The sequence below is a fragment of the Lipophrys pholis genome (assembly GCF_963383615.2).
Source record: "Lipophrys pholis genome assembly, chromosome: 2".
NCBI lineage: Eukaryota > Metazoa > Chordata > Actinopteri > Blenniiformes > Blenniidae > Lipophrys > Lipophrys pholis.
This window is the reverse complement of record NC_137636.1, coordinates 15,706,922-15,726,261: the sequence shown is the minus strand read 5'-3', so window position 1 is coordinate 15,726,261 and position 19,340 is coordinate 15,706,922. Positions and strand designations below refer to the sequence as shown.

General features: G+C 42.6%; 1 protein-coding gene across 1 annotated transcript; it reads left to right on the top strand.

Annotated features, from left to right (window-relative positions):
• The first annotated feature begins 4,252 nt into the window (after positions 1 to 4,252).
• LOC308128060 (rho family-interacting cell polarization regulator 1-like) lies at positions 4,253 to 19,215 on the top strand. The gene is made up of 17 exons (XM_080493394.1): positions 4,253 to 4,431; positions 7,677 to 7,761; positions 7,894 to 8,027; positions 8,158 to 8,236; positions 8,348 to 8,371; positions 8,462 to 8,515; positions 9,581 to 9,730; positions 10,157 to 10,220; positions 10,310 to 10,353; positions 10,571 to 10,696; positions 11,854 to 12,002; positions 12,098 to 12,206; positions 14,430 to 15,044; positions 15,122 to 15,435; positions 17,399 to 17,504; positions 17,576 to 17,684; positions 17,759 to 19,215. The coding sequence occupies exons 3-17, from the start codon at positions 7,936 to 7,938 to the stop codon at positions 17,827 to 17,829; spliced, it is 2,106 nt and encodes a 701-aa protein (XP_080349520.1). The 5' UTR covers positions 4,253 to 4,431; positions 7,677 to 7,761; positions 7,894 to 7,935; the 3' UTR covers positions 17,830 to 19,215.
• Positions 19,216 to 19,340: the final 125 nt, after the last annotated feature.

Below are 19,340 nucleotides of genomic sequence, written 5' to 3'. Positions count from 1 at the left end.
ATAACCTAATGGTTTTTTTTTAGACAATATTGAGAAGAAAACAGGGATATAATTAGTTTTAGCTTTGAAATTAGTCCTGTTTGGTTCAAGTAGATTCCTATGAAACAGACTTGGCTCATGGACTAGTAACACCGATCACTTTTTTTACGCTTTGTTGTCGTTCCAATGTGTTGTTAGTGATGAATGGTGTTGGTGTACACACAACCACAAATATAATGCCAGTACACATTAACCAGAATCACGAGTCAGCATTTTAGAAGCTGCAGTTGTGTTCAATTTTCAGTTCAGCTGGTATCAACAGCAGGATGCCAAAATAGTGACCAGATTCTCCACATGTGACATGTCATGTGAGGAAAGTATGGTGGGGCTAATTACAATCTGCCATAACATTCCTTCCGTCTCTTCTACTGCAACCACAAAACCAGAGGCGCTGTTTTAATGCTATGAGAAATTGTTCTGCCTGAAAGTATAAAGGATTTCTTTTTTACAAAGTTGCTTGTTTTCAAAATCCTGTTTAATGTCGGGCAGCTTCACAAATTAGTTTTTCAGATAAAAGTGCTTGCATGTTATCAGCAAGCAAATATCACCCATTAAAATTTAAACCAAAAGTTAAGTACAATCTGGAGACATTAATGAATTTTCCAACATTTTGAAAACAATGATAAACTTAATGAGCATGGTACATGAAAAAATATCTAAATTAAGATCAAATAATGCTTGTTTACCTGCCTTCAAGTTAAATGTATCAGTGGTTTTACTATTTTATTATTTTAATCTCAGAAGAGCTGGCCTAGTCTGCTCACACTGAGGCAGTGATGGCGAAGGCCCAGCAGAGGTTACTACACTTCTGAGGGTCTTCAGGAAGAACAAACTGGACCAGAGGCTGCTGGTGACCTACCGATCCAGAGCGTCCTCCCGTACTGCATGGCAGGCTGGTACGCTGGGAGATCGGCTGCGGACAGGAAAGCCCTGCAGAGGGTCATGGGCGAAGCACAGAAAATCATCGGCTGCGCTCTCCGGAGGAGGTCACCAGCTGCAGATGCTCGAGGAGGACGACTGCCATCCTTAAAGACTCCTCCCGCCCAGCTCGTCACGTCTCAACTGATGCCTGAGCCTCAACTGTGGGATCCCACTGCTCCTATGGTTAACTCTAAATAAGATGGATTAAATGCAGAAAAGAAATAATTCTAGGGGTTTGTTTGAAAAAAAAGAGAACAATTTTTAATTAGTGTTTATGTTGCAGTCTGGATAAAGTGGGCATAGAAGATTCATGGTTGGATTACACCTGACTTTAGGGACGATATTTTGTCCACTGAATGTGTGTATTTAGTAAAGCATTGTGTTTCATCACTACAGCTGGTATGGGGCCATGATTATAGGGGTAGTGATAGTTATATGTTAATTAATTCCATTCTATGTCAAGGACCTCAATTTTCTCTGAGATTACCACAGAAGTAGTTCACGTTCTGCTTTAAGCTCCCTGTGCGTTTTAGGATTGATTTTAAGATGAACTAAGCACTTTTTAAACTTGCCATGGCTTTGCTCCAGTTATTAGACCTTGTTCAGCTGTAGGACAGGTGGTTGTTTCAAAGTCCAATGAAGACAAAGGTAAACAAGCTTTTTCTGACAGGATATCATTTTTTTTAAAGACTTTCACTCCTGTAATGTTGTTTCATTGTAATATTCAGATGTTATTATTGTAATGTTAAGTCCATGCTCATTCTAGTTCATATTCTGTTACTCAGTATTAATCTTTTAAATGCCCAATAGTTTACATCTTAATTATTTTTGTTGTTGATGATGCTGTATTACTATGAGGAATCATCACATACTTTCTTCATAAAGGAATATCATGTATTCGGGGCCTTTCAAGCGTTTTCCAACTGGAATAAAGTATTTCTTTACGACTTAAGTTGATTATACTATAAAAAAAAAGTAATTTTGTTTCCTCCTGGCTTCTTATGATTAATAGCAACACTTTCAAAAGAGATGGATCACATGACTAGTTCCGTATGAAACCAGCGGGAACAATAAGTAACTTCTCTAACGGAACTCACTCAGTGTGTTAATCACTGGAGAAGTGCCCGTCTCCATGTTGTTGTTGTTCCTGACACAGACTGTTAGAGCTGGGTGGTTTCTGAGGTTTGGAAGCCTCCCGCTCGTGCAATACTTCTTCAACTCGGTGTAATGTTTGTTTGCTGGGAAGCTCGTAAGCAACAGGAGACAAACACGAGACCACATAACGTTTACATTTAAGTATTTTACGTGGAGTCTATAAACCACTTTCTTTTCCGCTATTGTATTTGCCCTCGCGCTTAAATGACCGTTAATAAGCAGCTGCCGTGAAGCGGCTCGTTTACCGTCATTTAACTCGCTTTGTTGACCTTGGCAGATTAATAGCAGCTCTCTCTCTCTCTCTCTCTGTCTCTGTCTCTCTCTCTCTGTCTCTCTCTCGGCGTTGCCAGCTGCAGCGTCCTGTTTTGGAGGAAGTCTGGAAGAAAAAGTGCCACATGCTTTCCTTCATCGCCGCCCCTTCTTCCCCTGCTCGGGTCAAACTTGGACAAACGGCACCTGATAAGGCAAACAGAACCGGCACGTTTTAACTGAAACACACCGCGGAGGGGAGGGGGGGGGGGGGGAACGCTGCGGCTCCGACAGGGGAAGTTGGGCACATTTCTCTCCGTCTTCTCAGGGTTTTTTTTTTTTCCGCTGCCTTCTTTCACCGCGGCGGCGTCGCCAGCAGCGGAGAGAAAGCAGTGACACACGGAGAGGGACATCCTCCCTGTTGCCACAGCAACTAGCCAAGGCACGAGTTCCGGCCGCAGCAGCAGCTTTTCACAATAAAACGGTGTACGCAGGAGCGTCTCAAACAATGACAACATGAGGGAAAAGTTTAGTAAGCCAAAAGTTTAAAGCATTTCTAACTGGTATGATTCTGAAATATTCCGATATTTTCAAGTTTGAAACTTTCAAGTTAATATAGTTCATTTGTTAAAAAAAATACAAATATATTGTATTCAATTCATGGTAGATAAACATGTAGTTTTAACTCACCATACTTTATTAATCTCCTAGGAAACTCGATTTTCTGCATTAACCCATCGTGTTTCTTGTGTGCGGTGGGCAGCCACATCAGGGTGCTTCAGGGAGCTGATGAGGGTCAAGGGACTTGTTCAGGGATTCACATCAGTGACCTGTCCATTGGGGGAATTGAACCTGCAAACCTTTTATCCCAAGTCTGTTTCTCTATCCTCTAGGCCACAACTTTGTAGGAGCATTAACACTGCTGGCTGTCAGCATACTTTTGATTGAGACATTCCATTGTGTTTTCTGTTGTGGTTTCTGTTTCCGCTCAACCCCCAGCCCGGAGGATCATTCTTTGTCTGGTCTCCATCCTTCGACCTGTTCAGCATAGGTGACCCTGCCAGGAGTGCTAGACTCCAGCCAACTCCTGCACTGAGGTTGAAGAGGTTTGGTTTTATCTTTCCATGTAACAGTTTCATGATTTGGAGCTGTCATCAGATCTAGGCACAGATTGTTCCAGCTGCTATGAAAAAGATGTTACATAAGAGCAAAATGCTACATCACCAAGTCTTTTCGTCCCGCATTGAGGGACAACTGATTTCACTCTGACAACCTGAAAGGTCCAGTTGGTTCACACCATACAAGCGTGTAAGCCATGAGTGCTGGTGCATGTTGTGAAGGGTTTTAAAATCACAACATGGGTTGTTCTGGTTCAGTTGTAGTTCTTTGAATTAATTTGTCCCAAAGTCTGTATGAAGCGCATTACTCTTTTTTTTTTTTACTGATAGACGTTCTCATGAAAGATTAATTGACCGAAGTAAATCAAAAGGATATTTTCAATGAGAGGAAGTCAGACAGTGTTTCAGTCAAAGTTATTATAAAACAAAAGAGTGGAAATGTACAGTTGTTATAATTTAGTGTAAGAAGAAATTAAGGGACAAATAGTAAATGCAAAGGGAAACATAAAACGTACAAGACCTAGATTCCAGTGCCATTTTGATAATCTAATGCTTTTTTATGTAATGCAATGCTTCCCAGTGCTCTATACAATTTACACATGGGTTTGTGCCCTGAGTATTTGAACTGGCAAATGCTGTAATATTCATTTACACCAGGAGAGAGAGAGAGAGAGAGAGAGAGAGAGAGAGAGAGAGAGAGAGAGAGAGAGAGAGAGAGAGAGAGAGAGAGAGAGAGAGAGAGAGAGAGAGAGAGCTTTTACTCTGAAGCCCACAGACCGGAAGCGGTCCGTGCTGTCTGTCGCTGTTTTGACTGCGCTCACAAAAAACTGCGAAATCAAGGAGAAGGACAGCGCCCAGAATAACAGTAACCCTCGGCAAACTGCGGGCAGCAGCGGCTGGAAATGGGACTCGGGCGGTGTGTTCGGAGCAGTCGGACAGTAACTCGGAGGTAGGACTCAGGCTGCTTTTAAAGTCCAAGGTCACTACGAGAAGCCAGATGGTTTTCCTCTACATGGGCATGAGTGCGTCCGACGTGAAGTTGCTTGATGTTGTTGGAAATGGAGCAGCAGCGGGGCTCCGTCGGACTTTCCCCCCTCGTTTCTCCCCTCCGCCGGGTTCTGGGTGGTGGATTGTCGGGCTGAGATCTTCCGGGGGAGGGTGGAGGTCCCGGTGCGTGTGTGTGAGAGGACGGAGTGGACTTTTTGTGGCCTGTGATGAGCTCCGGGGGTTTGGGGTGGGATATGGACTGAATACAAAATCTGCCTGGAAGGCGTCTCAAGTTTTTTTTTTTTTTTTCTTCTCTTCCTCCTGTTGTGCTCCATCCTGCGGGGATTGTGTGGGGGGGGGGGGGAGATCCGTGAGGTGCGGGTGTGTTGATCCGACTGAGTGGCCTCCTACCGCCGGGTTACACTAATCCAGTAATCTGGTGGTTGCATTTTATTGTAACACCATTACTCCTCATCTTCCTCCTCCTCTCCCTCCTCCCGCTCCTCCTCCTTAAACACACGCACAAAGTATGGATGTATCCGCTATTACTATCTATAATAACCCGCACAATGTTAAAACGTCAACAACTGATCGCGAATTAATAGATTGGCCATCATTTTATTTTATTGTCTAATTTAGTGTCATACTGTTAATCTACTATCTACACTCTGATTTGATCGATGTTCAGATTCAAAGTAGTAATTTAGATCAAATTAAAGTGAAAGTTCAGTTCATAAATTCCTGGAAAAGTTGAGAAATAAGTACAAAAAAAGAAGGTTTAGCCTGAAAATGGTCTCGTATTCACAGGGCTGTTGGATTTGATTGTCATGTAGAATAAAGTTATTCTAATCTGCAGGTGAAGCCTAATAAACGGCTAATCTAAAATTCCTGAATTTCTCTGATCCATGCTTAATAAATCCGATTATTTTCTGTGAATATTAGGAGCTCGGTTGTTGTGGTCTGCTGATCAGGACTTTTCAACAAATTTGACATTTTCTCTGACGTCTTAAATATGATTTGATTATTCCAGCTTCTTAAAACTGGATATTCTGCTGTTCCCTTAGTCATCCATAAAAAACAAACAAACAACTAAATGTCTTGTGAAATACATTGCAGGCTGTATCTCAATTTTGTTTCTTTCAGTTTTTGTGAACCCCTAAACAGCAAATTCAGCAATCAAGACAATAATTGATTTTTTTGAACAGAGTTTTATTCCCGTTTCAACTTGATTGTATTATTTATCTTTAGGGTTCTTGCTAAACTTATCAGCAAAGTTGAGATAATAACAATTTCGGGACACTGAGGAAACGATGATGTGCCAGTTTCATGGGTACACATGCGCTTTCCAGCTTCGTATCACCGAACAGAAACATTCTCAGCTCTTGTTCATCTTCAGCATCTTATTTGAGTGTTTTGCTGTTCAAGTCGCTCATCAGATAAATGAAAACTGATTAACGTTTTACATAATTCATATTGAAATAATATCACTGACTCACTGATTGCAGTTTCTCCAGTGTGTTCTGTGGCTGATACAATTGCATTTTTTATTCTTCTTTGTGTAACAAGTCTCTTTGCTTAAACGTATTCTTTATTTCTGGATGTTTATATAATAAATTATTCAATCCATTTAATATAGTCAGTGAGCAAAAAGCATCCTGTGATTGCCATAGTCTCAAATTACTGTGTGAACACAGTAATATGTGCTTGTTCGTGCTGCGAGTGCATTAATGGTTTTGTTTTTTTCTTCTCTAACAAAACTCCAGTCTTGTGAGGTGTTTGGGAACAGTGTCCTCTTTGTTCAGCCTGCTCCGCGGAGAGGATTAATCCAGCTAATGATCTTTAATGTAAGGAAAGGGATAAAAGCATATCTGATAGAGAGGAAACGGAGCAATCGGCTCCCATAATTATCAATATAAGTGAAGCTTGCAGAGAACATGTGTGGGCTTAATGTACAGCTATTTATATAAGTGTGGGAGTGAGTAAGACTGGGGTCCTCTCTCTTTTCTCTCACTCTCTCTCTCACTCCTCTTTCCGTCCTTCTGTGAGTGTTATCATGATGACTTTGCACTTCCACAGCAGAGTCCTGCTCCATGTTTAGTAAAAGACTTATTGCTTTTTATCTTTTGGGGGGGGGGGATCTCTGAAAAGCAGTTTGCTCTTTGCACCTTTTCTTTGCCACGTCCCTTCCTCCACCGTGCAGCTCCAGTTAATCTCTCCAGGGTACAGCAGAAAGATTAAGCTGTTGAGCTGGACCCCTGGCCCCCCTGTGCACCCCGGGGCCACGTCCTACAGTGTGACCGCAGAGAGTCAGCAGGGGGTGTGTGTGTGTGTGTGTGTGTGTGTGTATTTGGCTTAATCTGTTATCAGCAGCGTTGTTTCCAACAAGGCATTGATCACTGTAAAAACCGTATTCTCTGCGTTACCATCTTAACACCTCCAACAGGTGGAGCGCTCCATCCCATCTGCTGCAGAAAGACACTTTTCTCCATCCTGGATGTGAGTCTAACGCAGGACAATGCCACCAGTTGCTGTGTCTCCTGCGTTGGCTCATCCATAGATCCCATGTGTTAATATGGGTTTGGCTCCTGCTTGACAGATTTAGTTTGCTTTAAGTCTGTAATCTCTTTTGTGACTAGATTAGCTCAGGGATGACCCTCTCACTTCCTGCAAGTTTCCGACCCACCCGGCCGCAGCATCGCTCTAATCTGCACGTTTCACAGCTTTGGATGGGAAAAGAAAAGGGATCCCATTTTTACACCCTCGCACTCCACATGCTGCAGGCGTGGATTCTTTACGCGCTGGCCAAACTTCTGTGTAGAATTTCCTGTGTGGAGTCGGCCATGAGACTTCCTGTGCTCGGATGCTGGATGTGTTGTGGAGTGGCCGGGGGGGGAGGAGGTATGAAAGGAAGGGGAAGAGACGCACCAGCAGACTGTACTCCCTACTGTTGTCAGCGTCGGCCACAGAGGCTGCTGCTCGCTTGTCCCTCGCAGGCCTTCAGCAGAGCACTGCGGACAAACTGAGGAAGTGAAAGAGTGATTTGTGTCTCCTCTTCGCCTCAGGTTTTTTTTTTTCTTCAGGGCCTCTGTAATTATCAGAATCCTTGAAAATCACAGAGCGGCAAAATCCCTGACAGGTACAGTGAGGTATGAGGCACAGAGGGACATTTTTTTTTGCTTCTAACATCTCCGTTTGGTGTAATTACAGGTCATGTCCTTCAGTTTAAACCCACAGTGCTACACGCAGCTCTCCAAGCATGCTCCAGCAGTGATCATATCGCTCTACGCAGCAGGTGAGCCACGATCACAATGCACCATCGCTTCCTTTGATGCCATTTTGAGCGAGCTTCAATTAAAACTACCACAAAGCCCTTATCAGAAATGATCTTGAGCTCACTCTCCCTGTGTCTTTCCTCTTCCCCCAGCACCGTTTGATCCGAGAGAAACGTGCCTTGTAAGGAAGCAGGATGTTCACGGGCTCCACCAAACTACCACCCACTAAAACCCCCCAGCCCGAGCGGCTGGATGAAGTGTACGCTGCCTTACGCAGAGGCTTACAGTAAGTAAACACATCTCGGGCTCTGTTTGCGTTGATTTCAGTGGACGGCTGCCAGGCGGAAGATCGCGCTCAAAATAAATGTTATTCCAGGGACTTCACGCTAAAGAATGTGATGTGTCTGTGTCACCAGGTCGTACCTGCAGGTCCACCAGCTGGAGCTGGACAGTTTGGGTCAGCAGATCCGGGAGAACAAGAGGAACGGTCGCTTGGTGAGGCCCGATGTTGTCGGACCGGTCGCACCGGGACCGGCCATCGCTCAGTATCGCAAGTCGTTTCTTTTGTGATTGTAAATGTTCTCATTGTTGTCATGTTCTTTGCAGGGGTCTTTGTATGAGCAGGATAAGGTGAGTTTCACTCACTGCTGTTGGTTTTCAGACTATTCAGGTGGAAGTAGAAACAGTTTTTTAGTGTGTTAATTGTTTTCTTTACTGTAGCAAGTGAAAGCCATCGAGAGGTTCATGCGACGCTTGGAGTTCCACCTCAGCAAGGTGTGTATTTATTCATGGATTACTGATTGAAGAAAGAAAAATGTGTTTGTTTTTAAGATGAGCTGATATTGTCTTTGCTCTTATTAAATGAAAACACACAGGTGCACCTAAAAAAAAAAACAAGGTTCTAATTGAAAAGTTAATTGTTTTATGACTCATCACTAAGAACTCTCAAGATCAGTTTTGGATTTCTAACTGTGACAGTTATCACATCTGGTTAAAATGGAAATAGAGCTCTACTTTGGATTTTCATGAAGTATTGGCATAGAATATAAATAACAAAAAATAAAGACAAGAAATATCTCATTTTATTTGGAACAAATGTGAAATATATGGGGCTTCACTGTTTGAATGTGTATGAGTAAATAAGTAAGAGATAAAGATCAACCAATTAATTATAATTATTTTCTCCTTGAATATGATGAGTTGTTTTAGTAAGATTCTGCTTGGTGTTTTTGTTATGCAGTCCTATAACTTCATTGTCTTTGCTCGCACTCATTTATAGGGTTTTCATAAGCAGTAGGCAGCTATTTTTAGCTTCACTAAACCCATTTTGCACAACAGGCTCATCACCAAACAGAAACACAAAGTGTGTGTGTTTGGCTGGTGAAACGCTGAGCTGCTGAGCACACACAAATGCTGTTTAGAGGACATGGATGGAAGCAAATCTGCATCGTGAATATTGGACTTTAATTCATTTCTTCTACATAAAAGGAAACATCTACATGTTTTGTTGTTTTCTTGATTGAGAAAATACTGAGAAACGACTCAATCAGAAAGTTTTTCTCTATTTAGTCTTTAATTGTAATGTTGAAATGTGTTTTTAGTTTAATTTCTTTTTAAGTTTCTTCCCAAATCAATAGAAGCAATAAATGGACTTCACTTATCCTCAAAACATTTTATACAATTACACGCTCACACACACACACGCTCCATCACTTGGCGCTCAGTGTCTTGCCTAAGAGCACTTCGGTATAAGGACAGACGGAGCGATGAAGCCAACTTCATGAAAATGTTCAATAATCTGTTGAAACTTGTGTTTTGCTGAAATATTTGTTTGTCCAGGTCGAAGAGCTCTACGATGCTTATTGTATCCAGCGGCGACTGCGTGATGGAGCGAGTAAGATGGTGGCAGCGTTTAACTCGGCCACGGGCAGCAGGGAGGCGAGAGAGAGCCTGAGTGAAGCCAACAAAGGTTACCGGGAATGTACAGAGGTAAGAGGTGGAACGTGTCCACATGCACGGGTCAGTTCTGCATTACTTTAGAATGATGTTTTGGACTTGTAAGTGTTTTTACAAAGTGTTTTAACTGCCAAAGCACTTTTAAATATATTCACATTTACCGTGTTATTAATCGTATTGAGCTCAGTTGGTTATTATCTAAGAAACCTTCTATGTAGTAAGCAGCTGGCCCAGAGGACAGATTCAGCTTTAATACGTCGCATGTAAATGTAAATAAAGGAAATCTTAAAAAAAAAAAAAGCACAAGAAAGCCAAAGAAAGTTGGTTCTTTGTTTCTTACATTATATTTTTATTAATATGATATTTTAAGGTCTATATTTCTAAATATATTTTAAGCTATTTGATAAAGTTATCAGTTGACGCATTATGTGAACTTGGTTCTGTTTCGCGTTCCTCCAGCACATGTGCTCACTTGAGAGTGAGTTGGAAAGCCAGATGGGAGAGTTTCATGTGAAGATGAAGGGTGAGTCACAGTCTGCCTTCATGTGACTTCCTATTCACTCCTCTCAGCGTCACTTCACTTCTCATTTCTATTTTATTTGTCCGTTTCAGGCCTCGCTGGATTTGCACGGCTGTGTGCAGGCGACCAGTATGAGGTGTGAGACACACACACACACACACACACACACACACACACACACACACACACACACACACACACACACACACACACACACACACACACACACACACACACACACACACACACACACACACGCGCACACACACACGCACACATACACACACGGCCACTTCTCTGTTTGGCCCTGTGTGTATTGGGCTCATCATGTTGGGTGTCTCTGACCCCGTCAGGTCCTGATGCGCTACGGGCGGCAGCGCTGGAGGCTAAGAGGCCGCGTGGAGGTCAGCAACAAGCAGATATGGGACAGTGAGGAGTACATTTTCCTGCCTCTTGTAGCAGAACTGCTGTCAATAAAGGTAAGGACACTGCTTTCTCACCATCAAGATCACATCAAATCCTCACAGAAGGTTTTTTTTTTAAATATTCATGGACCACATTTACAAACCCCGTATATTCACAAATTATTCTAAGATCGGTACAAAAAATAAATAAAAACATCAAATGAAACCCATCACTTGATTAAAAAAAACAAACCCTGAATAAATAGCAATAAATACTCTCAAAAATGTGGCTATTTTAAATTAAATTGGACTCTCACTGCGAGATTGATAAAAATGTTGTTGTTTTTTTAAATCTGTCGCTGTACAGTTATTAAAAGCACAGAAATTAACTGTATTTAGAAAAAAAAAACTAATTTATTTCATCCTGTTCCCAAACTTTTCTTATATAATCTTTTTGTGTTTTTCTCCTCTTTGCGTCCCTGTCTTGTCAGTATTAAATAAAGGGTATAATTTAATTAAGTGCTTGTTATAATCGATCAGATTGTTGCAGTAATGAATGCACCTTTTAGGGAGTGTTTGTTGCTCTGTTTGAATTCAGGCTTTGTGCCTTAATGCAGGAGTAGAAAGACCTGATAATATACATTATATACAAATAATATAATGTACAAATAAACTAACATAGATGCAGCAAAGAATGACAGAGAGAACTTCCAGGCCTTCACAATAGTTCAGCGTAAAAGTTGTGATATAAACAATCATATCATCATCCGAAAAACTGCAAACTTGCTATTGATGAGTGGTATTGAGTTTTTCTACATACCTGTCCCTGTTCAAATCAACACTGAAAAATATTTGCTCTAGCTATTTATTATTGTGACAATTCAATAGAATAATATAAAGTATCTACTGTATTGAATAAATAAATACCTGGAGGAAATCGTAGTGAAGGAACACAAGTCATTTACCACCGATTAACTCTTGTTTAGTCGGATGATTAATCACTGCATTGGAAAATAATTTCTTGTCATTTGGATGTTTTCAGTGTTAATTTGTTTCTCTTCTCTTCTCTCATGATTTGTTGGTATTCTTTCGTGACCTTTGTCATTCATGCTCAGAGACCTGCTTCGCTTCGTGGCTGTGATCCGTGATTCTAAATGCTCGTCACTTTTTGTTGAATGCCTGGTGTCTGCCGCTCCGCATCTCATTGAGATCTGCTCTGGTATGTTGTCAAGGTGACGGAGCTGAAGAGCCTGGCCAATCACGTGGTGGTTGGCAGCGTGTCGTGTGAAATGCTCGATCTCTTCTGCCCGCTGCCCCAGACGCTTGCCGTCGACATCAACGACCTCGGGACGGTGAAGCTGAACCTGGAGGTCACGTGGAGGTACAGACTCTGTAAAACCGCCTTTGGCTGTTTTGTTCTCATCTTCGCTCTGTTGGTCTTCATCTGGATTTCTCACGTTGTCCTTCTTCTTCCAGTCCGTTCGACAAGGATGACCAGACGTGTTCCACCAGTACGGTTTCTAAACGGCTGCTGTCCAATCAGAGCCCCCCTGACACTCCCTCCATGAGAGAGCAGGTGTTTTATGTGAGTCACAGCCTCAGCTTTTCTCATTATCTCCCACTACCATCCCCCGTCTCATACTTTATATAAAGGATTTGTCTCATAAAATCAGCAGCAACCTCTGTATTTTTGCTCAATGTCTCTGACTTCACTGCAGTTTATTTGCTCGTCATCTCACTGATCGCTGTTGTTACTGTCATTTCACTGGCTTGTTCTATTTCAGCTGCTCCCCGACTGCTGTGTCTGTAGTGGTAGCACTGACGTGTGCGAGGATATTCACAGAGCGCTGTGTGTCAGGACTTGTGGCTGTGGGAGTGGCGTGCCTGGTGCCAGGAGGTTGAATGATAGTAGTAGCGGCGTGCGTGACACCAGCAGCAGCATGTTTGAGCGGAGCTGTGGTCCTTGTAGCTGTTTGATAGTGGTTGAGTAGTGCTCCAATATGTCCCTCCTCTTCCTCACCCCGATGAAGAGCGTGCCTCGCGGTGGGACCCGGCAGAGTCGCCCGCTGGCGGAGGCGTTCCACAGTGCAGCTGGGGGCAGGGCGGCGACCTTGCGTTGTGAATTCGGCCGCACAACTGGACAGTTGACCTCAGTACAGCCGGTGTGTTGTGACGTAGTTTAGTCTAGTCGGCAGCTCGGGGTTCCCACACTGAGTCTGGGAAATGCTGTGACATTAGTAGTTTTTTTTTTTTTTTTACTGGTGGGAACCCTGAACACTGACCAGACTGAGAAACAATCTGATCAATGGAACACAAATGATTGATGAGAACAATAATTATTTGTTCTAATTTATTTACTAACTATGAGACTGTAATCAAAATGTGGTAGCAGCTCTGCTCTCTAACACGACTTGTAAATAGTGTATTTAAAACCAAACTGGAACTCTGATTTAGATTTGTATTTGAATCTAAACGGATGACATTTCTTCCTGATTATTATTGGAACTTTTAGAATTTTAACAATGACAAATATAAATAATGATGTATATTGTGTAAAATATGACTAATCACAAAAACCCCAAACACATATCTCCTACACATGGGGGAGAACATGCAAACTCTGCTCAAGAACATTCACAAGCCTGAACTGGGGCCGTTCTTGCTGTGAGATGAGAGTGCCAACAACCGCACCACTGTGCGGCCCGAAAAAAAGTTTGTTTCAAGAAAAAACTGTGAGGTGCAACGGTTTTGCGTTACAGTCAGACCTGTCCTGTCACGTCCTGAGTTTGTAAACAAAACGCAGTAAAACTTGAGTGAGATTCAGAAGTTGTTTCAGTCGCCAACGCTGGTATATATGTAACTTTCAGTAAATGACCATTCTATTATTTTATCATGACTGATATGTCACGCCGCTACTGGAAACTAACAATGGAAACAGAACCGATGGATCATGTAACGTAAAGGCTTCAAGCTGCAGGTTTTCGCTGAGTTCTGATCATTGATGTAAAGTAATTGCAGTGAATAATTCATGAAGTTTGTTATGAGATGCTGTTAGCACTCATACAGGATTGGTTTACTTTGTGGACTTTTTCTGTCATGCTTCATAAAAGCAAAGAAAAGTGTTTGATCCCTCGTTAATTATTTATTGTGTAAAACAATTAGCTTTTCATCATTAAACATGAATAAAAACAATGCAGGAGATGACGACATAAAGATGAGAATAAAAATGAGGAATGATTAAATTTTTTTTTTAAAAAGACAATTAAATTTGATCAAAGTAAAAAAGTATTTTAATTAAAATGTATTTTTTTAAAATGCAATGTGAGAGTTAAAGCTACAGGACACAAAGTACAGAAACATGACTGTGTGTAGTGTTTACCTGTAAAAACAACTTTTACTTTGACTCCTTGGATAATGAGCCTGTTGGATTTTCCTGACTCCAGTCGAGACATTCGAGTTCACGTTGCCAGATTTTCAGTTTCAGCAGCCAGAAATCCATCAGCTGCACTTCACGTCTGATTTTACTGTTTGAGTCATTCCCGTCTTGAAGGGTTTTTTTTTAACCTGTTGGCACCAAAACACTGTGATGTGGAATTAGTCACCATATATAACAGACAGACTAAAACGCAGCTCCTCTCCTTGTTTTTGTCCTCATCTGCTCCCTTTTTAATTTGAGGATCAATAAATTTGTCAACCAGTAATTTGATAATTAGATTTTGGGATCATTTCCTGCAGCCCAGCAGTGGTAATGTAGCCTAATTCTCTCTGTCTCCTACTTATCTACTGCCTCTGGTCTCCTTTTTGTCAGTCTCTGCTGAAGCGTCAGGGTGAACTGGAGAACGGGACCGTGTGGTCCAACTCCTCCGAGTCCTCCGACGACTCGTCCAGCCCGGCGCTGGCTCATCACACTCAGAGGCTGACGGCCTCAAACATGCTGCAAACCACTCTCACTGCTCAGCTCTCGTCCACGCCGCACAAGTCCAGCGCCTCCACGCCCTCGCTCTCGTCCAATCAGGAGGAGGACGAGGCAGAAGCCGGGGAGGTCTTCCCTCCCGCGGACTCGGTGCAGAACGGGCACCTGCAGACGTTGTGCTCCCTCAGCCTCATCGGAGAGAGCAGCCCGGACTGTGCAGCCACGGACAGGGTGTCTGTGCGATCGGAGGAGCTCTCTGAAACCTCCGCGGACCTGAGCTGCTCCTGCCCCGACGTCTCCTCTGCACCTCCCGAGTCGCCGGTGGAGAAGGTGGAGGTCTCTGTGGAGGAGGTGAAGGAGGTGAAGGAGAAGGTGTCGGACGACTCGTTGGCCCCGACTGAACAGACTGAAGCGGAAACACAGGACGGCGCCACTGACGCGGCAAAGGAGCCGCAAACAGAGCAACGTCCGGCCGTCCGGGAGGTCAAACAGCCGGAGGACGCTCCAGTGGTGAGCTGCACAGTCACACCCGCTACAGGGTTGGATAAGAGTGATGTTTGAGCGTCTCACTCTGTTTTCTCCCTCAGGCTCCTTTTCCAACGTCCACTAGTTTCAATCAGGAGGTCGAGACCGCGCTCGAAAGCTTCGACTTTCTCAACTGCGCCGACCTCGAGGAAGAGGAAGAAGAGGAGGAGCCCCAGCAGCCGCAGGAGGACGAAGGAGAAAAAGAGGAGCAGGATGTGAAAGATAAAGAGGACCAAAACCCAGCAGGGGATGAGAAAATAAACGAAACAGAAGAAACAGAGGAAACAGAGAAGGTGGAGGAAACTGAGAAGATGGAGGAAACGGCAAAAACAGAGGATAAAGAAAAGGCGGTGGAGATCTTCTACTCTGGAGGAAGGTTAGTGGGAGGAGGACTCAAATATTCTTCTTTCAACACTAAACTGTGTGGCTTGTTTCCACGATGACTCTGTTTGTGCTTCCAGGACATTGTGCTTCATGAATATCAACTAAACATGGTTGTTCAGCACAATGAATGAATGAATGAATGAATGAAAACATCACCACTGATTCTTTTATCCTCTGCTGAAGCAGCTGCCTGCCATGTTTGCTCACTTTACTCTAAACTTTAGAGTAAAGTGAGCAAACATGGCAGGCAGCTGCCTACAGTGCCGTTTATGATTACATCAATGCTTTAGAGTCTAAAGCATTGATGTAATCATAAACGGCACTGTAGGCTGCTGCCATACTTGTTCATATTAATGGATATTTATACACTGAAAATATTAGGGATAGTCACAGAATTACACTCAATAAAACTGCATTATTTTAGATTAAAGTAGAAATAAAGAGGGATTAATCACCTGTTGCTGCAGCTCCTGAGGACTAAACGAAGATATCTGATAATTAGATTATACAAACAGAGGTGCAACTGTGTCCCAACAAGTAGAGCAAATCAAGAGTGGACATCACTCAGTAGAAAATCAGAAGTCAGGAAGTCAGCAGGAGTGATTTAGTGGAACAGTGTTTGTTGTTACTCTGATGGCCTGTGGAAGCCTTCAGGGACTGACTTCTCCTTTAATGTGCCGCAAATTAAAATACCATTGGAAAGCCTATTATTTTTTTTTTCCAACTGTTAGAACACATAAATTTGAGTTTCAAGCATTTGTTAAACAATTATTTTGAAACTCATGAGCGTAGGTAAACAACACGTATGAAAGACATCCGATTTTATAAAATATTCCAATATTCAGCGATACAGTATTTCATATTTTTGCATCTTATAAACTGAAATTGTAAGATTAAAAGAGGTTGTTAAATACATAAAATAAATATAAAATACTTGAAAGTTTGCATTGAATCCGTTAAAATAAGATTTTCACTTTCCTAATTTCTGAGCTTTACAGTTTCAGGTTGCTGTGACGTTTCTCATTATCTCTCCTCTTATGATTCCCTCTTGCTTCTCTCCTCTGACCATTAGAAAAACCCTTGAAAGCTCTAATGACGCAAACTCGTACATGTAAAGAGACAGAAGGTGAAGATAGTGAAGCTTGTAGCTGCTCATGGAACTGACATTTGATTCAGCGGGTGATAGAGACCAAACGTAGCAGTTGTTACCAAAGCGCTGCACATTAACCAGACATCATAATGAGCTGGAAGAACAAACGCTCAGAAGAAATCAAATCAGTTCTTGTGGCGCCCATTGGAAGCTCTCTCCAGTAAACTCTTGTGTTCTTAAGGTATTTGACACGTTTCTGGAGCATGACTCGTCCGAGTCAGATTTATTTTGGTGAGATGAAACATCACATTATGAACTTTTCACAGACAAATCAAGCAGGTATGAAAACTAACATCTTTGATCATTCCATGGATCTTCTCAGTATGTGGGAGATATTGAAGATACAAAATAATAAGATAAAGTTATTCAGATTCCTTTGACTCAAACTTACTTGAAGGGTGTTAAAAGTTGTTTTTTTGCTGATCTTAGCTGCTTGTAGTTAATACCCAATTGTGATGTGAGAGTGAAACAAACCAAACAAGATCCAACAGCGCAGCCAGACATTGTGCTAACGTCTTTCAGCGTAGAAGGATTTCCCCTCCGTCATGTTAAAAACTCCCCATGGACTGAGAAGAGACTCAAGAAGTCTCTTATGGATCAAGTTTTCCAACATGCCCGAGACGTCAGGCACCAAATATGGAGATATGTGCCACATTACAGTGCAGTGTAAAGGTTTCCCACTGTACTCACTAAATATACATTCGCTGAAAATGTCCAGTTTTGTGTGTGAATACTTCCCTCAGAACTGCAGTTTGGAGCGACATGCTCCTGTAACATAATCACAATGTTTGTCCTGACTCTGCAGTGACGAGGAGGAGGAGGTGGAGGAGGAGGTGGAGGGTCTTGACATCCTGATGGAGGCTCCTGAAGGCTTTAGAAACTCGGATGAGGATGGTTTCTCTGAGTCACAGGTAATCAGACTTCTGCTGAAGAATTTTCTTCTTCAAACAGAACTGTGGATTAAAACATATTTCTTGTGAAGGAGTCGAGCGTGGCAGACGTGCAGGATTTGGGTCAGTTGGAAATCCCCGTGGCCGAGGAGGAGGAAGATGAGGAGCAGAGCGAGGAGAAGAAGGGAGACGAAGAACACGGTGAGAGCGGTTTATCAGGAAACGGAGGCAATAGTTGTTCATGGGAGTGTGGGCTCAATTTTCCCCTCTTTCAGGAGAGGGAACATCCCAGGATCAGGAGGAGTGTCCCTCTACCCCCACCCATTTGGCCACAACTGTCTTCTGATGACACGGCGGAGCCGCAGCGAAACCATTTCTCCCCTTTTCGACATACCAGTGCCATCTCAGTCCGTCTCTCTCAGCCGCTGTGGGATTGGAGGCCGTGAGGACTTCTTCACTCCCTGCTCAGACAAACAGGCTCTCCTAACAGTGGAGTTTGTGCACATTTCTGCCTTCTTCCCGACCAGCATCGGTGTACTACGAGGAGGTTTCCGCGTCTTGGTCACGACTGAAAACACTCTCGCACACACTCCCCTCTTCGATCACTCTGGAACACCCCCTCGTCACGTCGCCTGGGTTACAATGGGGGCAATGTTTTACGTTTACACTTTTATAATCTGCTCCTGTCATGTGATCGTTCAGTGTCCAGGGCGTGCCAGGAGCAGATGAAAGGGGCCTTGTTTTGGCTGTTACAGTGCTTTGTTTTTGTTTTTTTTATGTGATCTAATAATTTTCAAATGATTTTCTAGGTTCAAGTATTTTTATTATTATTTTTTCAATCTCTGGAGAAGCTTACAGTCATTTCCCAAGTTGCATCACAAGTTTTCCCAAATGTATCAGTATTTGTGGATGTGACAGACTGCAGTAGTCATTATTTTCAGTGTTCAGGGAGTGCACACCCCGCAGCGCTCTCATTGACAAGAGGGAAAGACTTCATGAGCATGTGATGTTTGTCTGAGGGCATGAAGTCATTTCCAAACCAGAAATGCACCCAGAGAAGTGAGAGGGATTTTTTTTTTTTTTTTTTTGAATTTGAGGCATCTGAGATGTTTCAGGAGAATATTCAGAGACACACATGGAGACCACAAGTTACATTTACTGTTCAAAGCTGTTCGAACATGTGTTTTCTAATAACTTGAAGGATTGGAGTGGTGAGTCTCGTCGCAAAACTCATTTTGGTCCAGTTTTTTTTTTTTTTTTACATAACAATCTGCAGTGTGGAAATATATTTAAGCGTGCATGTGTAGCTGCGTCACATTGCCAGCATGTCTGTGTAAAAAAAGAAAGAAAGAAAAAAGAAAAAAAAAGCTCAACTGATCAGTTTTAAGTGTGTAAGCTAGGCTCCACTCCAAAAGAAGCCATCTGGTCTGTGACTGTGTCCAAAAGCTGCCTCATGGGGGCGCTATAGTCTCTCAGCGTCATGCTTTACATGTTTCTTCAACAGCCTCTTCATTCAGAAAGTGCCTCAAGTGACAGAGATGTAAGGTTTTAAATGCTACGACAGGAGAGATCAGGCTAAAGATAACAGTGTTTATTTTCTGAATTACTTCAAGAGTGTGCACAATAAGAGATATTTACTGTTTCATATAAAGGATTGTATATGTCTTGAAATGTTCAAATGTTTATGTTCAGAAATGTTCAAACTTTATAAAGGTTTCTTTAAAATCGGTACACTGGCTGTGTTGAATGAGTGATGTAAATATCCAGATTAGAGAAATCCCAGACGCTCAGTGTTCCTTCCTCAACCTGATGAGCATTAATGACGCACCGATGAATGCTGGAGTGTTTCTGATGCTC

Excerpts from the sequence above, each read along its gene's own strand:
- LOC308128060 (XM_080493394.1), top strand. The coding sequence starts at position 7,936 with ATGTTCACGGGCTCCACCAAACTACCACCCACTAAAACCCCCCAGCCC. Across the intron at positions 17,505-17,575 it reads ATGGTTTCTCTGAGTCACAG|GAGTCGAGCGTGGCAGACGT; the intron begins GTAATCAGACTT and ends TTTCTTGTGAAG. Across the intron at positions 17,685-17,758 it reads GAAGGGAGACGAAGAACACG|GAGAGGGAACATCCCAGGAT; the intron begins GTGAGAGCGGTT and ends CCCCTCTTTCAG.